The 27,389-nt window shown below is 39.9% G+C and overlaps 1 protein-coding gene across 4 annotated transcripts in view; it reads left to right on the forward strand.

The window, feature by feature from the left end:
• PTPRT (protein tyrosine phosphatase receptor type T) overlaps positions 1-27,389 on the forward strand; it is a 1,308,680-nt gene that overhangs the window by 359,557 nt on the left and 921,734 nt on the right. For all 4 annotated transcript variants that reach the window (XM_072631465.1, XM_072631466.1, XM_072631467.1 and 1 more), the window contains exon 2: positions 22,093-22,218. In XM_072631465.1, coding sequence (XP_072487566.1) covers positions 22,093-22,218 — 126 coding nt within the window. The remainder of the gene's footprint in view (positions 1-22,092; positions 22,219-27,389) is intronic.

Genomic DNA, 27,389 nt, shown 5'->3' on the forward strand with positions numbered 1-27,389 from the left:
GTCAATCCAGTAAATGTAAATTGGTAATTCAGAGCAATTTTAATTTAGATTTCTCTAATCAGTAGTGATTTCGAGCATTTTTTTCCATATGACCATTGATAGCTTTGATCTATTCTTCTGAAAACTGCCAGGCCTATTTCTTGATGACTTGATAAGAGGTACTACAAGAATTTATCTCCAAGATGAATTCTTGTAGAAAGTACATTTCACCTTTGTAGAACCAAAAGGAGGGTGATCTGTTAGTCAGACCTAGACAACAGATAGATTATGTAATATAGCAGATATAATATTGGACTTGGAATCATAAAAAAAACCCAACTACCTTTGAGTCTTAAAAATGACGACTGAAAGAGAAACAGAGGTAGACTTATCTGAACTGAGGCAGAGTGAAGTAAGCAGAACCAAGAAAGAAATATAACACAAGGGAGGGCAAAAATAAATCAAACAGGACTCTAATTAATAAGGGATAAGTTTAGCCTTGAAGAAGAGATAAAAATGTATCTTTTTGTCTCCTATGCAAAAGTGGGAGACTCTAAGATTGGAACACTGCATATAACATAGGACTCAACTGATATATTTCTTAGCCTTTTGAAAAGAAAAAGAGTTAAATATAACTAACCAACTGGCTGCATCTGACAGCATATACCACGCTCCGTTCCCCTCAATTTATAGATGAAGAAAATGAAGCTTCTAGAGGGAAGGTATATGATCTGCCTAAAGTCACACAGATAAGTGGCAGAACCCAATATTCTAATTCCATTCCAGCCTTCTTCCCACCACACCACATTGCCACTTGTCATGGCATAGAGGTCATGAGTACAGTGATGACTTTTCTGGATCAAGTTTCTCATATTGAGTTATTGCCAGTGACCCTCAATCACAGGTCTTGATCAATAACAGTAACATAGACCCCATCCTGTCAAACTGTCTATATTGTTCAAGAGGCCTTTTCTTGGCCCCTTTGTCCCACTGCTAGTTAGCTTATCTTCCTGTGTATCTGTATACATCTTGTATGTGCCTAGTTATTTACCTGTGATTATCCCCCATTACAATGGAAACAGTTCTCCCCTTTCTTTGTATCCTCAGGGCTTAGAACAGTGCCCAGAGTACGATAAGTGCTTAATAAATGCTTGCCAGCTGAGTGTGGAATTTTGCAAACAGCTCCCACGCCCCTCACTTTGAAATATTTATTATAAGGGATATTTCTCCGGTTGAAGGAAAGGAGAAGGATACATTCAAAGATAAAAGTGATGTGAAAATAAGGGAGCAATATATATTTTTAAAAAGAACTAGGTTTGAGTCTAGACCCTTGTCCATTTAGAGCTGTGTAATCTTGGATGATTTATTTAAGTTTTTTTTTTTAGTTTTAGTTACCTCACTGAAAGATAGAAACAATTCCTGTCCTATCTACCATACAGATATATTCAAGTAGGATTTTGTACATGAAGTGCTTCATAATCAGATGAGTTATTCTTAATCTGGCTAATGGAGCCTTGGAAGTCCATCAGAGATACTGCCAAATTGGAGAGGTCCATACAAAGAAATGAATGCCTTCTTCTTTTGAGTTCTTTAGGTTTCTGCAGCTTTGAACTTGAAAATTCTGACCCAGATTGCCATGAGTTTCTGTCCTTCGAGAAACTGTTTTATAAAAATCCATTGTTTCCAAAAGTGCCGGCTCTAAGCCATGTAAAAATAGCCTGTATTCTCAACAAGGGTACCATCTTTGTTCTACTATTGAAGAGAAACTGTCAGGGGCTTACAATTAGCCTATGAGATTCTTTCCTTGTTTGTCCCATGCAATAGCTTACTCTGAGTAAGTGTCTTAAAAAAGGCATAAAGGTTATAGAGAAAGGAAGCTATTTGGATCACCTCTGATAGCCTCTGTGCTTTGTTAGTAAGGCCCAAAGATATTCCCAAACTCAGTATTTGCCTTAGAATTTTCTGAAGCATACCTCATAAACTTTCTCACTTGATAAATTCTAGTTTTTTTTTCAACCCTTTCCTTTCCTGTTCCCTATTCAGGCAACTCAGAATACTACAGCTTTCAACGGCTTCCTTCTAATACTTTTTAATATTAGCTTACCACATGTAACAGTTTCAATTCTGCAAAATCCTTTCTGCACAGTCATCCTGTAAATTATAGGTATTATGAGTATTATTATCCCCATTTTACAGATAAATATAATGGATGACCTCTTCCATCCCATCACTTTTATGATTCTGAGGCCCATAGAATTTTAACGACTTGCTCTATATTCAGACAGTTTGAGTCAGAGCCGTGACTCAAACTCAGATCCAGATTGACTGCATTTCTTAATAATAAGGTTTTTTTTTTTTAACTGGACCTATGATTCATTAGTATAAGGGACTCCCTGTGAGCAGTTACCCACTATTAATGCAGAAAGGCTCCTGTACTGCCTTTTATAGTCTTAGAAAGTTTTTTGGTCCACCAAGAGCTTAAGTGATTTGCCTAGGGACACAAAAATAAGTATAAGTCAAAGGCAACACTGGAACCCGTATCATCCTTATGTTAACAATAGCTCTCTATCCAATATTGGTTGTGAGATCCTGAGCAACTCATAAAACCTCTAAGTGCTCTAGGCAACTTTCAAAGACTATATAAGTTGCAGAGAAGCTACCAACTTGCATTGATAGAATGAATTTCTTCACTTGGGAGTTCCTTATAATCAGTAAAACCCCAGGCTCAGTCCCAATCTCATTTGAATGACACAGCAGTCCTCTGAGGAAGGTACTATAGGGCTTATTAGCCCTACTTTAGAGATGAGAAAACTGAAGCTATAAGTTAGGGGCTCTCAATATGATCATATAGCTATCAAGTGTTACTGGCATGACCTGAACCCAGGTCTTTCTGATTCCAAGTCCAGCACTTTAGCCACTATACCATGTTGGCCTGATAATAAGTTTTAAGATAAGGTGTTCTCCTTGAGTGCTGTATCTTAGAAAAGAATGTATTTTTTTTCTTTGTGACACTAGGGCTTACTGAAATGACATTTCCTCCTCTCTTGCCATGCGGTACTGCCCCACAGTGTTAATGGCCTATTTTAGAAACCTGGTATCTAGCCTTAGTATTGGAAGGGTCCTCTTCATGGGTAAAAGCAGTCCTGTGTCTTCCTAACTCTTAGTCCTTTGAGATCGATTGCTTGATACCATTACGCTAGCTCAGCCCTATAAGGGAACTTAAGGGCCCCAACAGATGGTTATCTCATTTCTGCTTGAAGATCTCTTGTGATGGAGAACTTACTCCCTCATGATCTACTAGGGATGGGGAACCTGTTGTCTTGAGGTCACATGCGGCCTTCTAGGTCCTTGGGTGCAAACTTTTGAAAGAATCCAAATTTTACAGAACAAATTCTTTTATTAAGGAGATTTGTTCTGTGAACTTTGGATTCAGTCAAAGGGCCACACTTGAGGACCTAGAGGGCCATATGTGGCCTCAAGGCTGCAGGTTCACCACCCCAATCTAGGCCATTCATTTCTCTTTGGAATAGCTTTGATTGTTAGGAAGTTTTTTCTTTTTGTCAATTTGGAATTTTCCTCTCTGCATAGTTCACTCTGCTTTCTAGTTTAGCTCTCTGGGGATAAGCAGAAAAAGTGTAATCCCTCTTTGAAATATTGTCATTGAAATACTGGAGGATTTCAGCTCCCTTCCCTCAACCCCCAACCTTCCTTTCTCTAGGCTAAAAGTCCCCAAGATCCTTCAAATGATACTCATATGGCATGACTTTGAGTTCCTTCATCATTTTAGTCACTCTTGGGAAACTTTAGCTTTTTAGCATTCTTCCTAAAACGTGATGTCTAGAACAGATGAAGCCTGACCATGAGAATGTACAGCAGGACCATCAGTTCTCTTAATCTGGACACTTTTGTGCTATTAATGCAGCTCAAGATGACATTCACTTTTGGGGAGGCTGCCATGTTCTATTTCTATTGAGCTTATAGCCCACTAAACCCCTCACTGTTTTCAGTCAAAATATTAGCCATTTCTCCCCCATTTTGAATTTTTGAAGCAGAATTGTTTTTACTCAAGTGTGAGACTTAAGTGTCTCCTTAGTCTTAATAGATTTTGTCATGTTCTAGACTATAAAAATGTATTCAGATCCTGATTCTATTATCTAATATATTAACCTTCTCTCCTACTTTTTTTGTCATCTGCAAATTCATTGTCTATGCATTTGTATAAGAGAGAAGATGGGGACTGGCCCTATATAGAATTTCATTAGTACAGGGAATTCCTGGGTTAGAAAACTCCCTCTGCTAATGAAGGTATTTATTCTGCATCTAATAGTCTTAAATTTCCTAAAGATGAGATGGTAATTGATTTGCTAAGGGTCATACAGTCAACATGTGTCAGACATAGTACTTACACCCTTGTCTTCATGACTTCAAGGACACATTGAGACACCACACTGCCTTTCATCTCGGACGCTGGTTTAAAATCTTGGACAGTTCAGACCTGAGATCATGCTTCCCTCCAGATTAACATTGATCTGTCAGTGACTACTCTTTGGGCCTGGTCATCCACATAGCTCTGAAGTAATTTAATGGTACTAACTACTTCCCTTCCTTTTCACTCATCCACAAGGGTAGAGTAAGACTTTTCCAAATGCCTCACTTAAATACAGGTAAATTGTGTCTATGGCAATCCTCTGGTCAATTAGGTCAATCGGGAAATACATAGTGGTCTGAAATCTTCAGAGATCTGTGTCCAGGACAACTCACAGCAATCCTGGAATCCTGGAACTGAATTCTCATTTCAAATTCGTTTGAGCCAATCACCTAGTTGGAGGACGGAGACTTTGAGCCTTTCCTTATATTCTAAAGTTCCTTCCTTCCTCCCTCCCTCCCTCCGTCTCTCTGTCTCTGTCTCTGTCTGTCTCTATCTCCCTGTTTCTGTCTCTATCTCTGTCTCTGTCTCTGTCTCTCTCTGTCTCCTTTTCTCTTCCCACAGACCTTGGGTTTAGTTTAGTCAGTGATTTTTTATAATGGTATATAATTCTTTAGAGTTTACTAAACCTTTTCGTGTATGCTCTGTCATTTGGTCCTCATAACAGCTCTGTAAGATGAGTAAATCCAAGATTATTATCTCATGGAATTATAGACACTTAGATGTAAAATATAACATAAAGGCCTTCTACTCATAACTGAATAGATGAGGAAATTGGGTCAAGAAGATCCATTGCTAGTAAATGCCAGAGCTAGGCCTGAATCCTAGATCTTGTCTCCTACTCCAGAGTTTTTTCCACTGAACAATGCTACTTCAAATTTAGTTCAATTTAATAAGCATTTATTATGCACCTAGTATGTACCAGGTATTGTACTACATGATAGAGTGATAAAAATTAAAAAAGCAACTCCTGCTGTCATGTAATAATATAACATGAATAATATAATATAATGAAATATAACAGATTATAATATCTAGCACTTATATAGCACCTTAATGTTTGCAGAGTACTTTACAAATATTGTCTCATTTTATCCTCACAATAACCTTGGGAGGTAGGCACTATTATTATTTTCAATGTCTGAGGCCAGATTTGAACTCAGGTTTTCCTAATTCTAGGTCCAACACTCTGTCCATGGTGCCACTTAGCTGTGTAGTTTGTGTTCTGCTGGAGGTGGGGGCAATCTATACACATATAAGAAAATGGAAAATTCATGAAAAATAAATACAAACTTACTTGAGTGTTGAGAGGGATGTTTATTAAAAACTGAGGAATCAAGAAAAGACTCCTCCAGAAGGTGGTACTTGAGCTACACCTTGAAATCCATTAAGGTTTCTGAGAGGTGGAAATAAGGAGTGAAGACATGAGAAAAAAGTTTGTGCCAAGGCTCAGAGTGGTAGATGAAAAGACATGTATGTAGAATGTAGGCCAGTTTGTCTTGAAAATAGAATGTACAAAGAGGAATAATGTATAATCAGCCAGGAAGGATTGGTTGGAGCCAGATTATAAAGGGCTTTAAACGCAAAACAGGAATCTGAACATTAACCACTAATAAACCCTTTGGCATTTTAAATAGAGAGCTGACTGAACTCCAAATCAGGAAGGCCTGAGTTTAAATCCTGTCTCTGAAACTTTCTGGATACGTGATCCTGGACAAATCACTTAACCTGTTAGTGCCCCAGGCATCTCTTTGATCTGCCTTGGTAGAGGGAATTTCTTGCATAGCACTTGGGTATACCAATGAAATCCCAGATCTGGTTCCCAAACCAAAACCAAGACTAAGCTGTCACTGATAGAGGAGACAGGAGATGGGGGCGGGGGGAGAGTGGGGAAAGGGAGTGAGGGAGAGGAGTACGGATTTTCTTGATTAGGTATGCTTTTGAAATGTCACTTTCTCCCTAGCTGTCTCAAGGGGTGGGGAAAGACTGCTGTGGGTGAAGATGGATCATAGCAGTCCTGAGGGAGGGAGAGGGCCAATGGTAGCTTACCTCTCACTGGAGATGCTATTAGATGGCTTCAGCTAAAAGTGAATCTGTCTCCTTGCCACACCACCTCCCTCCCCTCATTAGCTAGGCTGTTTTGTGTGTCCCTGCTGGACAAGGAGAGAGCTCTTTCCTGGTCCCACAGACAGGCTCCTTCATCATCTTCCCCTGCTTGCCAGGGTGAACCATAGCATCTGCCTCTGGCCTGAAATCTCATTTTCCTCTGCAGTCTGATCTCTTTCCCTCCCTCTCCCCTCTCAATTGGCCTATGGCCTTGGAGTAGGGAATGTCGTGCCGTGTGAAAGGAATGAGTCTGGTCACTCAGCCTAGCTTCAAAGTGTCGTCTGCCATTTGGAGAATGATGCTTTATTGCCTGAGAGCTGGGGAAAGGTCCCCCGCCATCCCAGGAAAACAGCTGAAACAGATGTAGGGCAGGGTCATTTAAAACTGGGATGGAAGTTACTCTTTCTAATGGAGACCAGATTTTTATTTATTTATTTTTTTGTGGGGCCAAAATGTGACCAGCATTGAACGAATAGGAATCTGTCACTGAGAGTTCTCTCAAGCCAGACTTGGCCTTTGTATGCTCATTTTGCCTTAGTGAAGGTTGAGTGGAAGACTTCTAACCCCTGGTATATTTTAGACTCTCCCCACCTGGTCCTCCATAGGCTTGAAGTAGTGGGTTCCTTTATTTCCCTTTCTTCAATTTTTATTGACAGATTTTGTTTTTATAGGGATAGGGTCTGGATTTATAACTGCAATATCCTCAGCTGAGGAAACTTCTACTAATGGAGGTGGCTATCTTTTCTATGGTGTCTGTAGCACTGAGAAGTTAAATGAGTTGTCCTAGGTCACACAGCCAAAGATTATCTTTGAGTTGGGACTGGAAGACAAGTTTCCCTGACTTTTATTATTTATTTATTATGGTGCATTTTATTTATTTATTCATGGTGCATTTATTATGCATCTGTTGTGTGCTAGGCACCTTGCTAAGCACTCTACAGATTTTATCTCATCTGAGATGCGTTCTATATCATGCTGCCTCACATTTTTATTTTTTATGCTACTTCATTTTTGACTATCCCAATCTGTCTCTCCCTAAGCCATCCTTTTTTTTTTTTTTTACAAAGAATAAAAAACTACTCAAAACAAACCAAAAATCTAGCTAAGACATCTAACTAACCAAGCCCAACGTTATAAGAAATATCTGGCACCTGTTGTGCTCTGTTTCAGCAAAGAAGGGAGGGGATGCATTCTTCTGTCTCTTCTTTGGGGTCAATTTCACAACATCCTGTTTTGGCTGCTTTGCTACTATTCTTTGCGTTCACCTTGTTTTGGAGTATATATTGTTTTCCTCATCCCCTTACTCCCCCTGACATTAATTCATTTATCTTCTTGTGCTTCTTTATATTCATATTCATATTTCTTAGTAAAATTAATTACTTGATATTCACAATTGGTTTGGCCATTTTACAATCTTGCATACGTACTTTGTTCCCAGTTCTTTCTTAACAATTAATTAATCAAATATTGATTAATTGCCTACTATGTGCCAGACACTCTGCTAGGCACTGTGGATACAAGTAGAAAAAAGTGATGCTAGAACTATTTTGTTGTTTATGGGTCCTTGCTTTTTGTTTTTGATACCCTTGGGGGTACAGCAATGAAATCTCTGGGTCTAAGACTGTGAACATTTTCATTATTTTCTTTGAATAATTCCAAATTGCTTTCCAGAGTAACTGAATGAATTTCACAACTCTGTCATCAGCATGCCCTTCTTTCCACAACTCCACTAACCATTTTCCACGTTTTTCAGCTTTGCCAGTTTGTAAGGTATTGATGAAAATCTCCAAACCATCTTGATTTGAAGGTGGGACTGTTAGGATCTTAGCCACCTCACAGGGTGATGTGCAAGAGTGTGTTTACATCTCTGTCTTTCCACAGTTCCAGTGAATTCTTTGCCCTTGGTGGTATGAAAACACAATTTTTTTCCATAAGTTTGTAGAGATAACTTTGAGAGTCAGTGATTTTAGGGATAAAGTACAGTATTTACTGGGAAGGGACCAACAAAGTCATCTAGGCTCACTTTTTCAGAAAGAAAAGGAAACAAAGCTAAACCTGAGAGAAAAAAGGGGGGGGGGGGAGAGAGAGAGAGAGAGAGAGAGAGAGAGAGAGAGAGACAGAGAGACAGAGAGAGAGAGACAGAGAGACAGAGAGAGAGACAGAGAGACAGAGAGAGACAGAGAGAGAGAGACAGAGAGAAAGAGAGAGAGAAAGATAAAGACAGACAGACAGAGACAGAGAGAGGATATGAATGAATGAATACTACTTGCTCAAGGTCACACATCCAGTTAGCGACAGAAGTGGTACTAGAACCCACATTCCCTGATTCCCATGCTAGATCTTTTCCCAACATAGGACCTTGCTTCCCTGTCTTTGAACAAATCAAAATAGAACAATAGCGAAAAACAAACCCTAAAAAGAAAAAAATGCCTGTTTGAGAAAACTTCACTATGGTATATACATCTTTCTGCTTGAACGTAATTCTCATTGTTTCAACCTTTACTTCCATTTAAAAAAACTGCGTACAATGAGATGAATTATCTTTTTGCCAGCTCCTACAGGAAGACTTTCCTGATTTCATCTGATATTCGTACTGTCTCTCTCCTCAAATAATTATAAATATATTTATCTGTTTTCATGTTGTACCCTCTCTACCCACCCCCTCCCCAGAATATTTTAGTTCCTTGAGGATAGGGCCTATTTTTTAATTTTTGTCTTTGTGTCTACAGTGCATGGCCCCACAATGGGTACTTAAATGCTGGTTGGATTCTTTTGGATTGGAACTATATTCCTCTCCAAAGGAAAGAATTGTAGTGGATACTTAGCCTCACTTTTCTTTAGCCTTTAGGGAATGCCTGAGTTGACATTGAGCCAAGACTTTATTTATTATGAACTATCCTCTGCTTGAAGCGCTTTTATTTTTAATTTTATTTGCTGATCAGAAACATTGTTCCTATCTGGCGAGTTCAGGAGTATTTGACATTGGATGACTTTATAAAACATCCTACTAATTGGATTTGTTAAAGTAAATAAATCAAACGCTAATTGGAACGCGCCTTGCCATTATTTTTGCTTACTGAGTTAGCTATAATGGCGTGAACTCCTTTTTATCATATTTGTGCACTTATTTAAACGCCCCCCTGGCACACACTTCTGCGAGTTCAATTACATATTCAAAGAAGTCATTCAATTTATGCAAGGCTGGTTTACATTTAATCCGGGGGCAAGTCTATGCTATGATGATAGGCTGCGATCAAAATTAATTAGCCTTACTCCAGTGAGCAGCGGCATTGTTATTTCCTCCTTTCTCCATAAGCCATTAGCCATGTGGCTATGACCCATGGCAAGTCCACAGGGCTGGCCCCATGCCTTGCTGCCTGTGGTTTGGGGAGGGAGAGGTCATTATTGTTCATGTTCCAGCTGGGCAAGAAAGAGGAGGATCATAATACAGCTGGAAGAGGCCTTAGACCACGGAGCCCACCTTCTTCATTTTATGTGGGAGAAAAAGATACTAAGGAGGTGAAGGGATTTTGAATTACAGAATATCGGAACTCAGAGCATGTAAAATATCAGAGCTGGAAGAGACCTTGGAGGTTTTCCAGTCCAACCCGCCTCTTTCTGTTGGTGGGCAAACTGAAGTCCAGAAAGGGAAAGGGACCTGTCCAGGGTGAGACAGTAGCAAAAGCGGTATCGTGCTCTGGTTTCCTGACTCCCAGGCTGTGGCTCTGTCCATTGTTAGGGGACTGTACCAAGCAGTCGAGGGCTGCTCCTTCTTCAACAAAACCTTACTTGGTGGGCTTGGTGACTTCACATGGAGTTATGCAGGAGGAAGATTCTGAGTCTGCTAACTTTCCTTTTATTATAGTAATTCCTCTAGCTTCCAGTACTTTCCCTTTGAGCTTATCTCCCATCTGCTCTGTATATATTTTTCATGCACACATTTATTTACATATTGACTCCCTGGTTAAAGGTGCTGTTCCATGGGGGAGGGACTATTTTTGCTTGTCTTTATGTCCCCATTACTGAGCACTGAACCTGGTACATAGTGAGTTCTTAATAAATGATTGTTGTCTGACTCACTGGTCTTGAGGGAGAGATAGTCATGTTAGAGGCACTGAAATGAATTATTTTTAGCTCCTTTAAAGAGCTAAATAGTCACTGGAGAGCAGTGACTGCCTGTGGTCATTGGTTCATGGTTTTAGAATTGTAAAGTACCTCAGAAGCCCTTTTATTTTACAGACAAGGAAACTGAGGCCCAGAGAAGTCAAGAGACTTGGCTAAAATCACAGAAGTGTGCATGCACACACACACACACACACACACACACACGCATGCATGAACATACACACTCTAAAAGACCTAAGGTTCAAGTCCAGGTCTTCTTACTCTAAATTCAACACTCTTCCTATGTATAGTGTTGTCAAGAGTTATCAGAGTGGCGATTTCTCTTGTTTTGAGAAAGAAACTTGATCAAAAGTTCAGTTCCCTTCCTCTCTATTCTAATTGTCACTATGCTAATTCAGTTGTTTTTCAGTCCTCTGACTCTGTGTGATTCCACTTGGTTTATTTGTTGTTGTAGTTTTGCAAAGATACTGGAGTGGTTTGCCATTTCCTTCTACAGTTCATTTTACAGATGAGGAAACTAAGGCAAACTTGCCCAGGATCACACAGCTAGTATGTGTCTGAGGCCAGATTTGAACTCAGGAAGATGTCTTTCTGACTCTAGGCCCAGCACTCTATCCACCATACCACCTAGCTGCCTACACTAAGACAGACCTTATCACCACCTGCCTGGACTATTGCAATAACCTTCTAACTCCCTTATATTGACTCATTTTCTCTTGCAAATCAGTCCTCATACAGCTGCCCTGTTAATTTTGGACTAAAATTCTACAAGGCAAGCTAGCTCAAGAGGGATGGGAAAACCTTCAAGAATGAAAAACCTTCAGGCACAAAGAGGAAAAAAACAGGAACTGTCTGAAGAGATTGATGTAGATGTTCAGAGACCTCACCAATCAATTTAGATTTTAAAAAGATATCGTGGAAAAGGCAGGCAAGGTCCAGGTAACAGAGAAGGACTAGAAAAGCCTGGCAGAGTCCTGTAAACATAGTGTCCAGAGGGCCAAAGCTTGGACTAAGTGGAGGCTGGGGAGGGAAAGGAAGGACAGAAAAAGATGTCTTTTTAAAATGCACTGAGACAAAGAGACAGATCAAAGTGGGGGCAGTACTGCTATTTGGATGGGGTGGCAGGAGAATAACTGACAACAGAGAGAAGATGCAGCGGTTTCAGTTCATATTTCACATCTGTTTCCTCTATCAAAGAGGATGACCTTTGCAGTTGAAATGATAGTATGAAAATGCCTGAGAGGGATTTGGTAACGCAGATAGGTAAGGAAATATGGTAAGGGAGTGCCCAGTTGCCTTGGATAAATTCGAGTTACCTGGTCTTGAAGAACTAGCTCTATCTATCCTCAGATACTAAGATAAAAGGCAGATTTGATGGTCAACTCTTAGTCAACAATAGATACATAGATAGCCTGACTAAGATTTTTTTTTTTAATTTAATTTCTATCAGTGATTTGTGAAGGACTGTGGGACAACATAGAAGCCGATACTGGCTCAACTTGCACAAAAGAATGAAGGTACTGACTGAAGTCTGTACACTCTAGACCACTGAGCTCATCTTTAATTCCTTGGAAATTCTAAAACAGAACGTTAAAGAGTTGGTTAGTGAATATCTGGAAAAAGAAGCGATGCTTCCAAATAGCTGACAGGGCATCATTCAGAATGGGTCATGGCTGTATGAGTCTTGTTTTCTAGTTTTTGACTGGGTTACTAAACTGGAAGATCAGAGGGAGTGCCAGAGATAAGAGATAATTGAGGTTTTAGCACAGCATTTGATAAAATATTTTGTGCTATTCTTGTTGGAAAATTTGGAGAAATGTGGAATAACAGATAATAGGAATTAAGTGGATTTGGAAGAGGTTGAATGGCTGGACTGAAAGCAGTCATTGATAGCCCTGTCAGCTTGGCAAGAGGTCTCCAGTGGAATGCCCCAGGAATCTGTGCTTGGCCCTGGGCTATGGAACATCTTTATTAATGACTTGGATAAAGACATAGATGACATGCTCATAAAATCTGCAGATTACATAAAGCTTGGAAGGTTAGTTAACATGTGGGATATTAGAATCAGGATCACAAAAGATCTTTGCAGGCTAGAACACTGAGCTAAATCTATTAAGATGGAATTCTGTAGAGATGAAAGATGGTATTCTATAAATTAGCTTCAAAAGTACAGTGTGAATAGACATGTTTATACATAAGTTTATTTTAAAAAAAGACATGGAGATTTTTAGTGAACTGCAAACAATGATTCATCAGGTGATGTGGTAGCCAAAAAAAAGAGGCTAAAATGTATTCTTGGGCAGCTCAGTGATGCCATAGTGCATAGAGCATTGAGCCTAGAGTCAGGCCTAAGTTCAAGTCTAGCCTCAGACACTTACTAGCTGTATGACTCTGGTCATGTCATTTAACCCTGTTTGCTTCACTTTCCTCAAGTGAAAGATGATCTGGAGAAGGAAAAGGCAAATCACTCCAGTATCTCTTCCAAGAAAACCCCAAACAGGCTCATGAAGAGTCAGACACACCTGAAACAAGTAAACAACGTCAACCTCAACATCAGCAACGGTGATCTTGGGTTACATTGAGAAGTAGAGCTTTCAGAAGTAGGAATAGCATAGTTCCCTTCTGCTCTTCTCTGTTCAGCTACATCTAGAGCACCATATTCGGTTCTGAGTATTCCAGTTTTAAAATGACATGGCTAAGCTAGGGAAAGCAGCCAGGATTATGCAGGGCCTTGAGTCCATTCCATGAAATTAACAGTATAAGGAACTGAAAATGCATAACTTGAAGAAGAGGAGATCGAGGTGGGGGTGACTGGGATAGTGACTCAAGGGAAGAGAGATGAGCTTGTTCTGTCTGACCCCACTGAGAAGAACTGGGAACAATGGGCTGAAGATGGAAGGAGTTCAAGTCCTGACTTGGGTGCATACTGACCATATGACCTGTGCTTGCCTTTCCAAGACTCTAAGTTGAAGAGATACTGCTACCCTGCATTGGTAGAAAGGGTTTCCTCATCTGGGAGCTTCCTGTTTCAGTAAGGTCCTGTCCTTATATCCCTTTGATAAAGAAATGTGTCCTAGTGGAAAGAGTGTCAGACTTGGAGTCAGGAGAGACCTGGCTTTGGATCTGGGAGTGTCTTACTCTTCTGAGCCTCAGTTTCATTGTCTGTGAAACAGATAAAAACATTGGTCTTACCCTTCCTTGGGGGCCTATTATGTGGAATGTGCTTACTTCAAACCCCAGATAAATGTGAGTTATTATCTAAACATGAGCTAATATTATCATAATCAATGAATGAAAGAAAAAGGAGACCCAGGACACAAACACAAAAGAGAAGCAATTTCTCAAGGGAAGTAAGGAAGAGAATGAGCATTTATCAAGTGCCTACTATGTGCTAAAACATGTGCTTTACAAAAACATGTGTTTTTCATTAGGTCTTCACAATAAGAGGTACTATTATTACCCTACTTTACAGTTGAGGAAACTGAGGCAAACAGAAGTTAAGTGATTTGCCCTGGGTCGCTCAGCTAGGAAATATCTGAGACTGGTTTGAACCTGAATGCAGCCCCAGTGCTCTATCTACAGTGCCACCTAGCTTCTTCAGTGTACCAAAGTGCCCAAGACTTAGTCTCTATCATGAGAAGATCCTAATCCAGATCTCAAAGTTCTGATTCTTAAGGGATGCCTTACACATCCTCTCTCACTCTTCCTTCCTCCCAGCAATGGCAGAAACTTTCATTTGCCTGACATTGGTGTGTGGAGGGTGTGGAATGGAGGTATTGCCTAAGCTGCAGACAGCAGCGGCGCCTTCTAGGCCCTCTTGGCCAGGCAAAGGGCTCCCTGGAATCATGGACAGCTCTTGCAGAATTCGGTATGTGTGGATGCCTAGAGGAGCCCTCCCTCTGGACAAGAAGCAGTGTGGGCTTCTTGCCTTGGCATCAGGCCAAGTCATCATTTTCTCTGGAGAAAAATGTCTGGAGAACAGAGTCTGAAGGCCCAGTTAGGCAGGGCTTTTCTAGAGGCAATTTCCTGACCTCATGAAAGGTCCTATAATCTTTTTTTTCAAATGTAGACATTTGTGTAGTAGAAATCCGTCTGAGGCTCAAGTCAAAACAACTTCTATTCCTATGGTGCTTTAAGGCAAACATGGCATTTTCCTCAAACAAGCCCTTGAAAGAGGGGCCTTGTAAGTATTTTCCCCATTTGACAAAGGAGGAGATAAAGGCTCAGAAAAGGAGGAAATACTTGTCCAGGTAGCTCGATATATGTGTTGGAACAGAAATATGGTAATACAGGGGCCCCCACTTCTTTTTGGTCTTCATATATTTTGTTTCAGTAATTTATTGAAAGAAAATGAATTCCAAAGTTTACCAAGCAAACTCTAGAAGAAATAAAATAGGGATACTAATTTTCTTGAAGAAAATTTAATTTGATATATGTGACATTTTTCAGCATGATAAAGTTGTTTTCATCCCAATCCATATTTTTTCTTCACTTAGCACTAGTACTTTTGGAATATTTCAATGGAATAATACAGTTATTTATCAATTATTCCCTTTACTCCCTTGTCAAGCTTCCAGTACCTTTTGTGGGATACTCATAAAACCTAGGTGGGGAGCCCTTGGTGCAATGGATAGATTCAGGTAGACCTGCACTTAGATTCTGCCTCAAGAAATATATTCATGATGTGAACATGTATTAGTCATTCACTTCTTTTTCTCTTCTTTTCTTTTCTTTTCTTTTCTTTTCTTTTCTTTTCCTTTCTTTTCTTTTGCAATCAGGGTTAAGTCACTTGTGCAGGGACTCATGGCTAGTAAGTGTCTGAGGCTGAATTTGAACTCAGCTTCTCCTGACTCCACTGTGCCACTTCACCTACCTCTCCTGGTTTTTTTCATCTATAAAATGGAGATGGTACCTACCTTATAGGATTTTAATGAGAATCAAATCAAACCATGTGAGAAGTGGGGATAAAGGGATGAAGTCAGGAGAAGGAAGGAAACATGAATTTATTAAGCACTGCTACTACTGCTAAGCACTTTAAACATGTGATAAAGCACTTTGTAAAATTTACATACATGTTATCAATTACTATTTCCTATTTCCAATCCCAGTGACTTTTCCACTATAGTATGTCACTTTTGTGATGATGATGATGATGATAACAACAACTAAGATATGTCACTTTAAGGTTTGAAAAATGCTTTACAAATATTCATTCTCATTTTATCCTCACAACAATCCTAGGAATTGTGTGTTATTATTATCCTTATTTTACAGATGAGGAAACTGAGGCATAGGGAGGTTAAGTGATTTTCCCAGATTCACACAGCTGGTAAATGTCTGAGGACAGATTTGAACTTAGGACTTCCTGGCTTCCACATCCAGCATTCTTCCCACTATACCACCTAGCAACCTCACTGTATATGCATGGAGTCAAGAGACGGAATGCCATATATAAGGAATAGCCTGCGAAGCTAGATTGAAGATATTTTGAAAAGAAGTAAAGTATAAAAAAATGAAAAAAGTAGGAAGGAGCCAGGTTGTGAAGAGCTTTAAAAGCCAAACAAGATTTTCTATTTCATTCTGGGATAGGGAGCCATTGAAATTTGCTGAGTAGGACGAGATTAAGTGGCTACCAGTTCCTTCCACTTCTCCAGTTCGGTGACTCTTTTGATCAATATTGGGTGATTCCTCCTCTAGAGAAAACCATAATTTCTCCACCCTTCAGTCTATTGCTTTCACAATTTGCTTATAGTCAGCATGTGTAGACTGGATGCAAAGAGAATCTTAACATATAGAGACATCCCATAGTGGAATGGTCTGACTCAGGAGGTCTTCAGATCCCTTCCTGTCATGGAGAGTCTCAAACAAAGGTTGGATGCAAAGTCATCAGAAACAGCGTGGAAGTTGTGTTCATCCTTCGTTGCCAAAGAAGACCATGCCATCAGAGAAATGATGACATGACTTGCACTTGACTTTGTTTTGAGTGACGGAGGGCTGTGCAAGGTGACCAGCCTCACTTTCCTCCAGAGCCATCTGAATCCAGTGACCATGGAAGACATTCATGTTGAACACAATGACCTCTGAGATCCTTGTACATTTGGAATCCTATTATTTTTGGTTGATGAAGAAGGTTTTCAGTAATTTGGTGATAGATGGGGTAACCCAGGATAGGCTTGCTTCATAAAGAAGAGAGTAACCTGTGAGTGACTTGGCTCTTCTCAGCAGTACAATGGTCCAAGACAATCCCCAAGGACTCACGATGAAGTATGCTATCCACCTCCGGAAAATGCAGACTGAAGCATGCTACTTTCCCTCTTTCTTTTTTCCTTCCTTCCTTCCTTTTCTTTTTCTTTCTTTCCTCTTCCTTCCTTCTTTCCTTCCTTCCTTCCTTCCTTCCTTCCTTCCTTCCTTCCTTCCTTCCTTCCTTCCTTCCTTCCTTCCTTCCTTCCTTCCTTCCTCCCTCCCTCCCTTCCTTCCTCCCTCCCTCCCTTCCTTCCTTCCTTCCTTCCTTCCTTCCTTCCTTCCTTCCTTCCTTCCTTCCTTCCTTCCTTCCTTCCTTCCTTTCTTTCTTCTTATTATTTATTTGAGTCTTCTTACACAAAATGGCTAATATGGAAATATTTTGCATGCTTGCACATGTATAAACTATATCTCATTGCATACCATCTCAGGGAGGGGGGAAGGAAAGAAGGGACGGAGGAACAGAATTTGGAACTCAAAAAAATGTTTTAAATGTTAAAAAAATGATTTTAACATGTAATTAGGGGAAAATAAAATATTTATATTAAAAAAAAGAAGAGAGTAGAATTTGAGTTACATCTAATGAACAAATAAGTAAATAAATGCAAATGAGTGTGAATACAGTAGGTAAGTAGACACAGGCAGAACTTGCCAGGCAAAAACAACAGTCTAAACAGAGCTATGGGAAGTTAAATGCTAAATGTAGTGTCTGGAAGAAAAAGTGCAGACCAATTCAGTTGGAGCATAGAGTGTTTAAAGGATAGTAATACAAGATAACAGTAGAAATGTAAGATCATGACATATTTTAGAGGGTCTTGACTTTCAGATGGAACAGTCTGAATTTTACTTCTTAGTTTCTAGGGGCCACTGAAAGTTTTTGAGTGGCATGATCAGATAGTTTGGAAAGTTTTTTGGTTTTTTTTTTTGACATTGACATGAAGTGTTGATTGTAGCTAGGAAAAAGTGGAAGTTGAAAGATCTCTTAGGAAATTCTCACGGAAGTCTAGATGGGAGGGGTATGGGGTGTGAGAAATGTTGTTGGAGGTTGAATCAATAGGAGTTCTAACGAATTAGATTTGAGAAGTGTTAGAGATGGAACAGTCAAGGATAATCACAAGACTTTGAACATGGGAGAAAGGGCTGAATGCTGGTGCCTATGGCAGAAATAGTAATCAGAAAGAACTGCTGTAGGGGAGGAGGTAAAAGATTGTGGTTTGGGGGAATATCAGATCATCTTCATGGTGTTTGACTCACTTGCAGAGCACAGATATTTGTGACATACCCAGAGCCCAGTGACTGATCTCATTTTTCTTTGCTCAGATTACCAGCTCATGTCCTCAGGTTCTCTGTGCCCTCTCAATCAGGTGTTCCACCTTTCCTCATTCCCTTTATAGAATGAGCCTTCCAAAGATCTCATCATTACAATTTTGTAGTATCAAAAAATATTATATATAGTCAAATTCCACCAATAATAATAGAAGAGTCCTTTCAACTGATAATGCAGACTCTTAAATTCATTCATCCAGAATGAACTAACTATTGGGGCAAAATGTTACACCTATTTTCTGATAGAATTACTGTGTCAGCCTTACAGTGGTACTAGTAAGTCAGAGAATAATTCAGCAGGTAGTTGACATAGTCAAGGAATGTGTCTTTAAGTATACAAGAACAAAGGGATTGATGTTAGCAGAAGTCCAGGATCTCGACTTTGAAGAGCACGTTAACATTTACCTTCCTAGGTGTGTAGAATTTAGAGCTGGAAGGAATCTCAGATATCATGAGATCTAACCTTCTTGTTTTATAGAATGAGAAAGACGCAGCCCAGAAAAGTAACTCACTCAAAGTTCTAGAAGCAGGAAGTAGCTAAAACAGGATTCCAACCCCAGTCATCCAACTCCAAATCCAGAGTTTTTCAACTCTCACTTGGCATCTTCAAGTCTGCTCAGAGACTTGAACAAAGAAAGGTCAGAATGTAGAGGGCTGCTGAAAAAGATCATTAACATCAGGTCACATTTATCAAACCTCATTATTTGGGGGAAATGGACAATGAAAAGTAGCCTATAGAAAGAATACAGGATTTGAAGTCAGGAGACCTGAGTTTAAACCTTGCCTCTGACTCTTGTGACCTATGTGACCTTGGAGAAGCCACTTAACTGGCTTGGGCCTCAGTTTTCTTATTTGACATATGAGGAATAAAATACCTCTAGAACCTAGTCATAGAGTTGTTATCAGGATGAAATGAGATAATGTGCAAATCACTTTGCAAATGTTAAAACACTATAAAATGTCATTTATCATCATTTTGATAATCATTTCTTTCTTACCCAGTGTTGACAGTAGAACTTGAGGGAGACAAAAAGAGGGAGAAAAGAAACAGTCCGCTGGTTTGGTTTCATTCTAGTTAATGATATTTGAATTCAGACATTGTTCCCCTCTTCTTGTACCTCTAAGGCTACACTTATACTGATGTATTCAGGGAATCATAATGTAACAGGCCAGCCCATGGAGCTTGTTTGGCTACAGACCTGAGTCCTGTCAACTTCTAGTGACATGTGTTATGGCTGGGGCACTACCCTTGGAATGCAGTACCTGACCTTCTGGGACAAGATTTGGCACCTTGGAACAATACAGCAAACCCTCCACATTCCTTCGGCTCGCACATGTCTACCCTATAACAGTGCCCTTGTGTCAGGGAAGATTCACCGCTGAACCAGGAGGTGCTGGTCCCCTCCAATTTTAAAACTACTGACTTGCATTTCTGGCTCTGTCTTCTTTCTCTCTGAATCAAGTAGCATGGAGCTTTCTCTCCCTGCGATGTATGGTGAGGAGGGAGAGAAAGTCAGAAATGGTCAGGTGCGGACAGTGGGCTAGTCTTCCAGATTCAGTGCCCAAGGAATAAAGTCCTTCCCTATTTTGCACACATGTTTCTGAGTGTGGCTGAAGTGTAGCCTCAGCCCCTGCCAGAGCACAGGTTTTCATAGGAAATAGCCAGGATCCAGGCCTATCCCTGTGTTTCCTCTCTTTTGGGGCCAATTTTATTACAGGATCATAGATGCAATTCTTTAATTTTACAAATGAGTCCCAAGGAAGTCAAATGACTTATGTAAGGTCATATATGTATGACATCCTGACTGCAGAGCCATGCTGTCTTTGATCAGCCATATCTTTAGTCTGTAGATTCTGAAGCATTGTGTTAATTTGTAACTTGTACTTGTGGCTGTGCTGTTCCTATTTTCAGAGGATATTCTGGAAAGCTCAAGTGCTTTCTGTCATTCTTGCCTGATGCTTCTGCTTTGGATCATCACAGAGAGAACACATTCATTTTGTGGCTCCCTCCTTCTTCAAGGCCTCCTTCTGCTCAAGTTTCACCTGTACAAGCCAGGAATGTGAGCTTTTGCTCAGTTGATATTTTGGTAGTTTTGATCCCACTTTTGGTTAGAGTGATTCATAATTCTCAAGGAGAAGTTTCTTTTGAGTAGGTTTTTTGTTCATCAAGGCTTCCTTCCGTCTACTCTTCTGCCAGCTCCACATAACTGTTATTTCCCCCACGATCCTCTTGATACATTGAATGACTGGGTCTTTATTTATTTATTTTTTGGCTTTTATTGATCAAGAAAATAGGCTAACCTGAATTTTCTCAGCACTGACATGTCCTACAGCTGAAGTGCTTTCCTCAAACAGCTGGAAGATCATCAAATTCCCCTTTATATGTGCTCTGTTCCAGAAGATGTTTTTCCGACTTTGCACAGGCTATCTACCGTCCTTGGCATGCATGCCTTCCTTACCTCCACATCATAGAATATTTAGCTTACTACAGGCCATGGTCCAAGTATCATTTCTTTTATGGACCCTTTATTAACCACTCCATCTGAACTATTAGCAGCTAGGTGATACATTGGATAGAGTGCCAGCATTAGGACAACCTGAGATCAAATCCAGGTCAGACACTTACTAACTATATGACCTTGGACAAGTCACATAATTTATTTTTGTCTTAGTTTCATTTGTGAAATGAGGTTAATAATGGTACCTACCTCCCAGGGTTGTTGTGAGGAGCAAAGGAGATAACAATTGTAAAGCACTTAACATAGTACCTGCCACATAGTAAGGGACTATATAAATATTAGCTGTTTTTATTATTGTTGTTACAATAATTTGTATTTTACATGGTGCCTCTCATGGTGTTAGGCACAAAGTATATGCTTAATAAGAACTTGTCAGAACTAATTTGATTAAATTGTTACAAATGCATAAATTATAAGGGATTGAAAATTCAGTGAAAGAGTCTGGACCTGTGATTTCATGGATACAGGGAACTCTCGGTATGGAAACTCTCTCTACCAATAGTAGTAGTAGTAGTAGTAGTAGTAGCAGCAGCAGCAGTAGTAGTATTTATAAAGTTTTTTAAAGTCTACGAAACACTTTACAAATAGTATCTCATTTAAACTTTACACAACCCTGTGTGGTAGGTGCTATTATTATCCCCATCCTACAAATAAGGAGACTGAGGCATAGAGTGCTTAAGTGACTTACCCAGGCCCATATAGCTAGTAAGTGATTGAGACAAGATTTGAACTCAGATCCTTGTGACTACAAGACTTTCTCTTTCTCCACTATGCCAATTAACTGCCTCAGAGTGACTTGCCCAGGGCTGTGTGCCTGGGAGAGGTAGAGTTTGAAACCAAGTTTCCTGCCTCTTAAGACTGGCCTCCGCCTGCTCTTCCCTGATGCCTCCCACCTTTAAAGGGAGAGGTTTTAAAACTTAAGGGGGAAATGAACCAGCTATCTTATATATTGGTTGTGATACATTTAAATTCATTTTAAACATAATTCCCCTCAGAAAACAGTCTTTTGTAAGCATCTGTTTCTCCAGGGCCATATTGCAAGAAGCAATTATGATGTCCGTACCTTGCACTCATCGCTCATGCTTAGAATGAGTGATTACTGCTTAGCTTCCCAAGGACCAAGACTGAAATCAGTGGGACTTGTCTTAGTAATGACAACACTGTTAAAAAAAATAAAAGTTTTAAAACAAGCAGACCAGCTCCCAGTGCCTTTCCCAGGTGTATCTAGAACAAATATAAAAACCTTATTTGCCTGTATTTTTTTTCTTTTCCCAGAATTTAAGATGCCTTGCTCTGCAGACAAGGTAACAGGGAGACAGAAGTAATGAAAGGAATCATCGATATATTTATTCATCTTTCTTATGTCCTCAGGTGGTTGCTCATTTGATGAACACTACAGCAGCTGTGGCTACAGTGTCGCTCTGGGGACCAATGGATTTACCTGGGAGCAAATTAATACTTGGGAAAAGCCGATGTTGGATCCTGCTGTGCCCACAGGTATGTGTGTGACCAGGCAAAAGGACAAGCCTGTTGTTCATTGTGGTGTGGCTATTGACAATGGTTTAGCGTTGCAGGATACAGGGGCTCTGATAAGAGTGGAACCACAGAGAGGGGAAAGGATTTCTGAGGTTATGCAAGGTTTCCCCCAGTTCCCTGGCAAAACTCAAACAGTTGTCCATCTATCTTATGTAGTGATGTTACTCTAACTGAGAGTATATTGCCAAGATGAATGCCAGCCAGCCCTACCATGGTTGTGAGAAGTCCAAAGGAATACTGCCTGGTCCTGGCTTCCTAAATGCTGAGCTCAGCCTCTGAGGCTAAAGACCCAGGTGTATACCTGGCTGTATGCCTGGACTATGGAGTGCCTTTGGATCATCTCACTGAACAAATGTACCTAAGACAATACTAATGATGGTCTTGGAGGACAGCCACTTATTTAAATAGAGGAGGGTTTTTTTTTTTGTTTGTTTGTTTCTGTAACCACAGGCTCTTGCTGTGGTAGGATTATACAATTGAATGAGCTATGGACTTGCAGTTAGAGGTCCTGGGTTCAAATGTCAGCTTTGTCACTTTTATACTATCTATCATTTTGTACAGGGAGGTAGCATAGTGGATAGAGTGCTGGGTCTGGAATCAGAGTTCAAATCCAGCCTCAGATACTTACTAGCTGTGTGACTCTGGCAAGTCATTTAACCCTGTTAGCCTCAGTTTTCTCATCTGTAAAATGAACTGGAGAAAGAAATGGCAAAATACTTCAGTATCTCTGCTAAGAAAACCCCAAATAGGGTCATGAAGAGACAACAGAAACAACAGATGGCACCCTAGGCAAGTTACTCTATGGGCCTCAGTTTCCTTACCTATAAAATAAAGGGGTTTGACTAGAAAACCTCTAATATCCCTTCCAGTTACAACCCTAGGACCATCCCTGGTTGTTAAAATTATAAGAAGGCAAAATATATCTTAATTTTAGAAAGAATTTTCTGTCTGATAATAGAATGAATTGCCTCAGGTGGAAGGAAAATTACCCTCCCTGGAGGTGTCCAACGAGAAACTACATGGTACACTGTCAGGGATACTTTAAGGGAAATTCTTATATTGGATTGGAGTTTCTAATAAAAAACTGCTATGGTTTCTTCCAGCTCTAGAGAACTATGATTCTATGAGTACAGAGGGAGAAGAGGTCAAAAACTATATACATGTTATTTATCATACGTTACAATCCCTTCATGAAGCATGAATCCCCCTCTATGGTCCTCCCTGTCAAATGGTCATCCAGCCTTCGCTTAGATACTGACAGTGACAAGGAGCTTACTACAACATGAGATTTACTGCTCAAGTTCTCGTATTAAACTGCAGGAAAAAGACAATGTGCATAACCCTCTCGGAGGTGGATGCTTTGCTGATCTTTATTCCTTCAGCTTATGGGAGCAGTCATCCCAGATCTTTCCCTCTCCTTGAAATATTCCCCAAGCTTCCCATCAAATTACCCTGTTTTCATCCCCAGTAGCCTACTCCAAAGTACTATTAAGGCTTTCCTGTTGGAGGAACTTATATATCCTTGACTGCTTTTTATGGCATCAGAATTATTTTTCAGCCTTCGTAGAGACCAATGCCATTCCAGTTAGTTTATGTTGGTCTTTATGGTACCACATCCTGAAGGGCATTGTCTGGCATTTTCTCTCTCATTCTCCTCCTGGTATTTACATTCTGTTGCTAACTATTTCCTGCCTGAGGCTCAGTGCAAGGGGGAAGTTTTTGAGGAGGTTGGAACTAGATGAGGGAGGGGTTTCTTAGGCAGAACTGCCTGGGAATATGAGGAGGACACCAGGTGGAAGGGAAGGCAGTAGAAGAAGCCTGGTGGTGATAAGCCAGGAGGTGATAAAAGGATGCTCTGTTTTCCTCGGGGTATTTTCACAACTGCAGGAGGATAGATGCTAGAGTGAGGTGAGAAGCTCTGGAAGGGACACAGGCAATGGTGGTTATTGGGAATTCAAAGAATGGTGGCCATTTTTTTCTAGGGGTTCTTGTAGATATCCCAAATCTGGTTTTATCAGAATTTCTGTGGTTAAAGCATCCACCCAAGCCATGGAGAGTGGCAAAGACTATGAGGATAGAGACCTGAAACTGTAGGGGGTTTGGATACCTATCTGAGCTCCTCTGTCTGCCCAAGGAAGGTCACAAGGGATCTTAGAAACCTAGCTCCTCATTTTATAGATGAGGAAACTGAGATGGAGAGAGGTTTAGCTACTTGTTCAAGGTCCCACAAGTATAAGTGACAGAGACAGAATTTGAATCCAGGGCCTTTCACTCTAAACCTACTGTACCTTTTTACTATATCATGCTGTTTAGTAGGAAGCCATGGTCAGAGATCAGTAAGACTCCTTTAAATTGAAAGCTGTTGAATAGGGAGTTTAACAGGGAGAGATAATCACGTCCTTGAGTGACTGTCAGAATAACTATTGCAAAGGACCTTTCCTGGTCCTTAGACCTTCATTTAGACCCTTAGTCAAGAGACCAGACTTCCTGGCTGTTTGGCGATCTTGAGACTGTAATCCTCAGCTGACTCCATTGACTGGTGGGGCCCATGTAGAAGAATTCCTCTTCTTTGGCAAGGAAAAAGGAGTCAGCATGGAGTCATTGGGAAGGAGAGTGGTAGAATGCAAGAAAAAAAATTGTAAAATCCATCCTGTGCCTTCTTTAGGTATGACTAATAATAACCCCTTGCAGAGAGAATTAATTCTTGATTCCAGCCTTAATTATCTAAGTCCCTTATTATATGAAAGTGACATTTCATAAATAGTGGCTTGCACTAATGCGATCTTCTGAGATTTTGCTAAATAGAGGCATTTGATAACGATCCTTACATTATCCTGTCCTGTGGATCATAGCAGCTGGGAATTCTGTTTATGCAAAGAAATCAGAGAATTAATTCGAACTAGTTTGAATTATTTGTTCTTATCAGAAGCAGTGTGTATGAGGGAGGAAACTTTCCGGTTTTCCTCTAATGAAGTCAGCTTAAATCTCTTCAAGACCCCTTAAATATTAAAAATATTCATATTAAAAAGGATATAAGACCCTTTAGAAAAAAGCTCTAGATTCCCCAAAAGGATAAATTGTCAAATGATATGAACAGACTTCTCAAAAGAATTACAAACCATCAATAACCTTATGAAAGATTGATCTGAAATAATACAAGAAATGCAAGTCAAAACAACTCTGAGGTTTCATTTCATACCCAATACTTTGACAAAGATGAGAAAAGATGAGAGAAAAGCATATTTGTTATTTTTGGTTTTTGGTTTTTGTATTTGTTTTCATTTTGTTTTTCTTTTTTCTTTTCCCATGGAGGGAGAAGTAGGAAGAAAAAAATGTTTGCTAGTTGTTCAGGGTCACACAGCTAATAAGTGTCTGAAGTCGAATATGAACTCAGCATAAGGAGTTTTCCTAACTCCAGGACTGGTGCTCTGTGCTGTTTGGCGCCACCTAGCACCTCTTTTGTTGTAGCAGAGAACTGGAAACAACATACCCATTGCTTGGGGAATGGCCAAATAAATTGCACTGTGGGGAGCACAGTAGAATCTTATTTTGTTGTAAGAAATGAGGAAAATGAAGAATACAGGGAAGAATGAAAAGACCTATTAAATGATTCAGAGTCAAGTAAGTAGAAAGACGAAAATGACATAAACAATGGCAACATCAATGGATAGACCAACATAAGAGAAGCAAATTGTTATTATAATAACCAAGCATAGCCCCAAAGAAGAGCTAAGAGACCCTACATGCCCCCTCCCTTCTTTGCAAAGATAGATAACTATGGGTGAGTAACAGTGCATACAATGTTAGACGTGGTTGACATGCTGGCTAATTTTGCTGAACAGCTATCCTACTTTTCCCTCTTCTCTTTTTAAATTCTTTGTAATAAGGGATAGCTCTCTGTGGGGAGGAAGGGAGTTATACTGAGGAATGTAGTGACATAAAAACAAAAGACATCAATAACATTTTTCAAAAAATGACGAGAAACAATACGTGAGGTAAATAGGGAGTTATAGCTGTTGTTGGAGGTTGTGGTGTCAGGTCGGGGTGGGAGATGGTTTTAAGCCAGAAAAGGTCAGACTTGGGAGGGGCCTTTCATCATGTTCATAATGTCCAGCTATCTTATTTTAAGAAAAATGAAACTCAGCTCCAAAGTAAGTATTATACCAGCCTTTGCCAATTTGGCAAACTTGGTACTCTCCCTGTCAGCAGTTAAAATGTTCAGGCTTTTTAATTGATAAATAAACCTCTTTTAATATAAAATCAGTGTTAAAGTTTTGAATTAATAGCAAATTATTCCTCTTCAGCTGACTCTTAGGTACTGTTCTCCAACATGACTGGAGGCCATATAGAAAAACTTCTAATTCCATGCATTGATGAGTCTGTCTCATTGCAATGTACTTGAAATAAATTAATTCTGAGTAGGACCATAGTTTGAGAACCAGAGAATCAGAAGGGACCTTTGAGATCTGGTCCTCTGCCCTCCCTTCACTGATGAGAAAACTAAAGCCTATGGAAATTCACTGACTCACCCAAGATCAGGTAGGTACTTGGCAAGACCAGCATGTGAATCTGAGTCTTTTGACTTCACATCCAGGGTTTTCTTTCCAGTCTACCACACTTCACATCACTTCTTTCTATAGATCACAGCGTTATTATAAAGTAGGTATTGTGCCTGCCTTTGAAAGGTTCCACCAGTTCATGGTTCCCAGAGGTCTAATGTATTTGCCACACCTCAGATATTCATGTCAATATTTCCTGGCTCTCCTTCCAAGCATCATTAGGCTCTTTACTTCCCCAGCTTTATTTTCTAAGTTCTCCATTCCTTCACCTTCAGCATCTGATACCTAGTCTGGTTAGTGCTGAAAAATAGGAAATTTATGTTTATAGATGAGAAGAAAAGCAGCAAAATCCTGGAGTTTTCCATTAAGAGAGGTGACTTAGAGTGTTGTGAGTCACTTGACAGATGTACTTTGTGTCTGTGGGTACAGAGGCTGCCAGAAAATTTTCTTCTCCTCACCTCGGATTTTGTCCAAGTTTGGCACCATATAAACAAGTAAATTCATTTAATGAATGAAAAAATGCATATTTGTACATATACATATATATATGTATATATATGTGTGTACATACAC

This window comes from Notamacropus eugenii, chromosome 1 (assembly GCF_028372415.1).
Source record: "Notamacropus eugenii isolate mMacEug1 chromosome 1, mMacEug1.pri_v2, whole genome shotgun sequence".
In the NCBI taxonomy this organism is placed as follows: Eukaryota; Metazoa; Chordata; class Mammalia; order Diprotodontia; family Macropodidae; genus Notamacropus; species Notamacropus eugenii.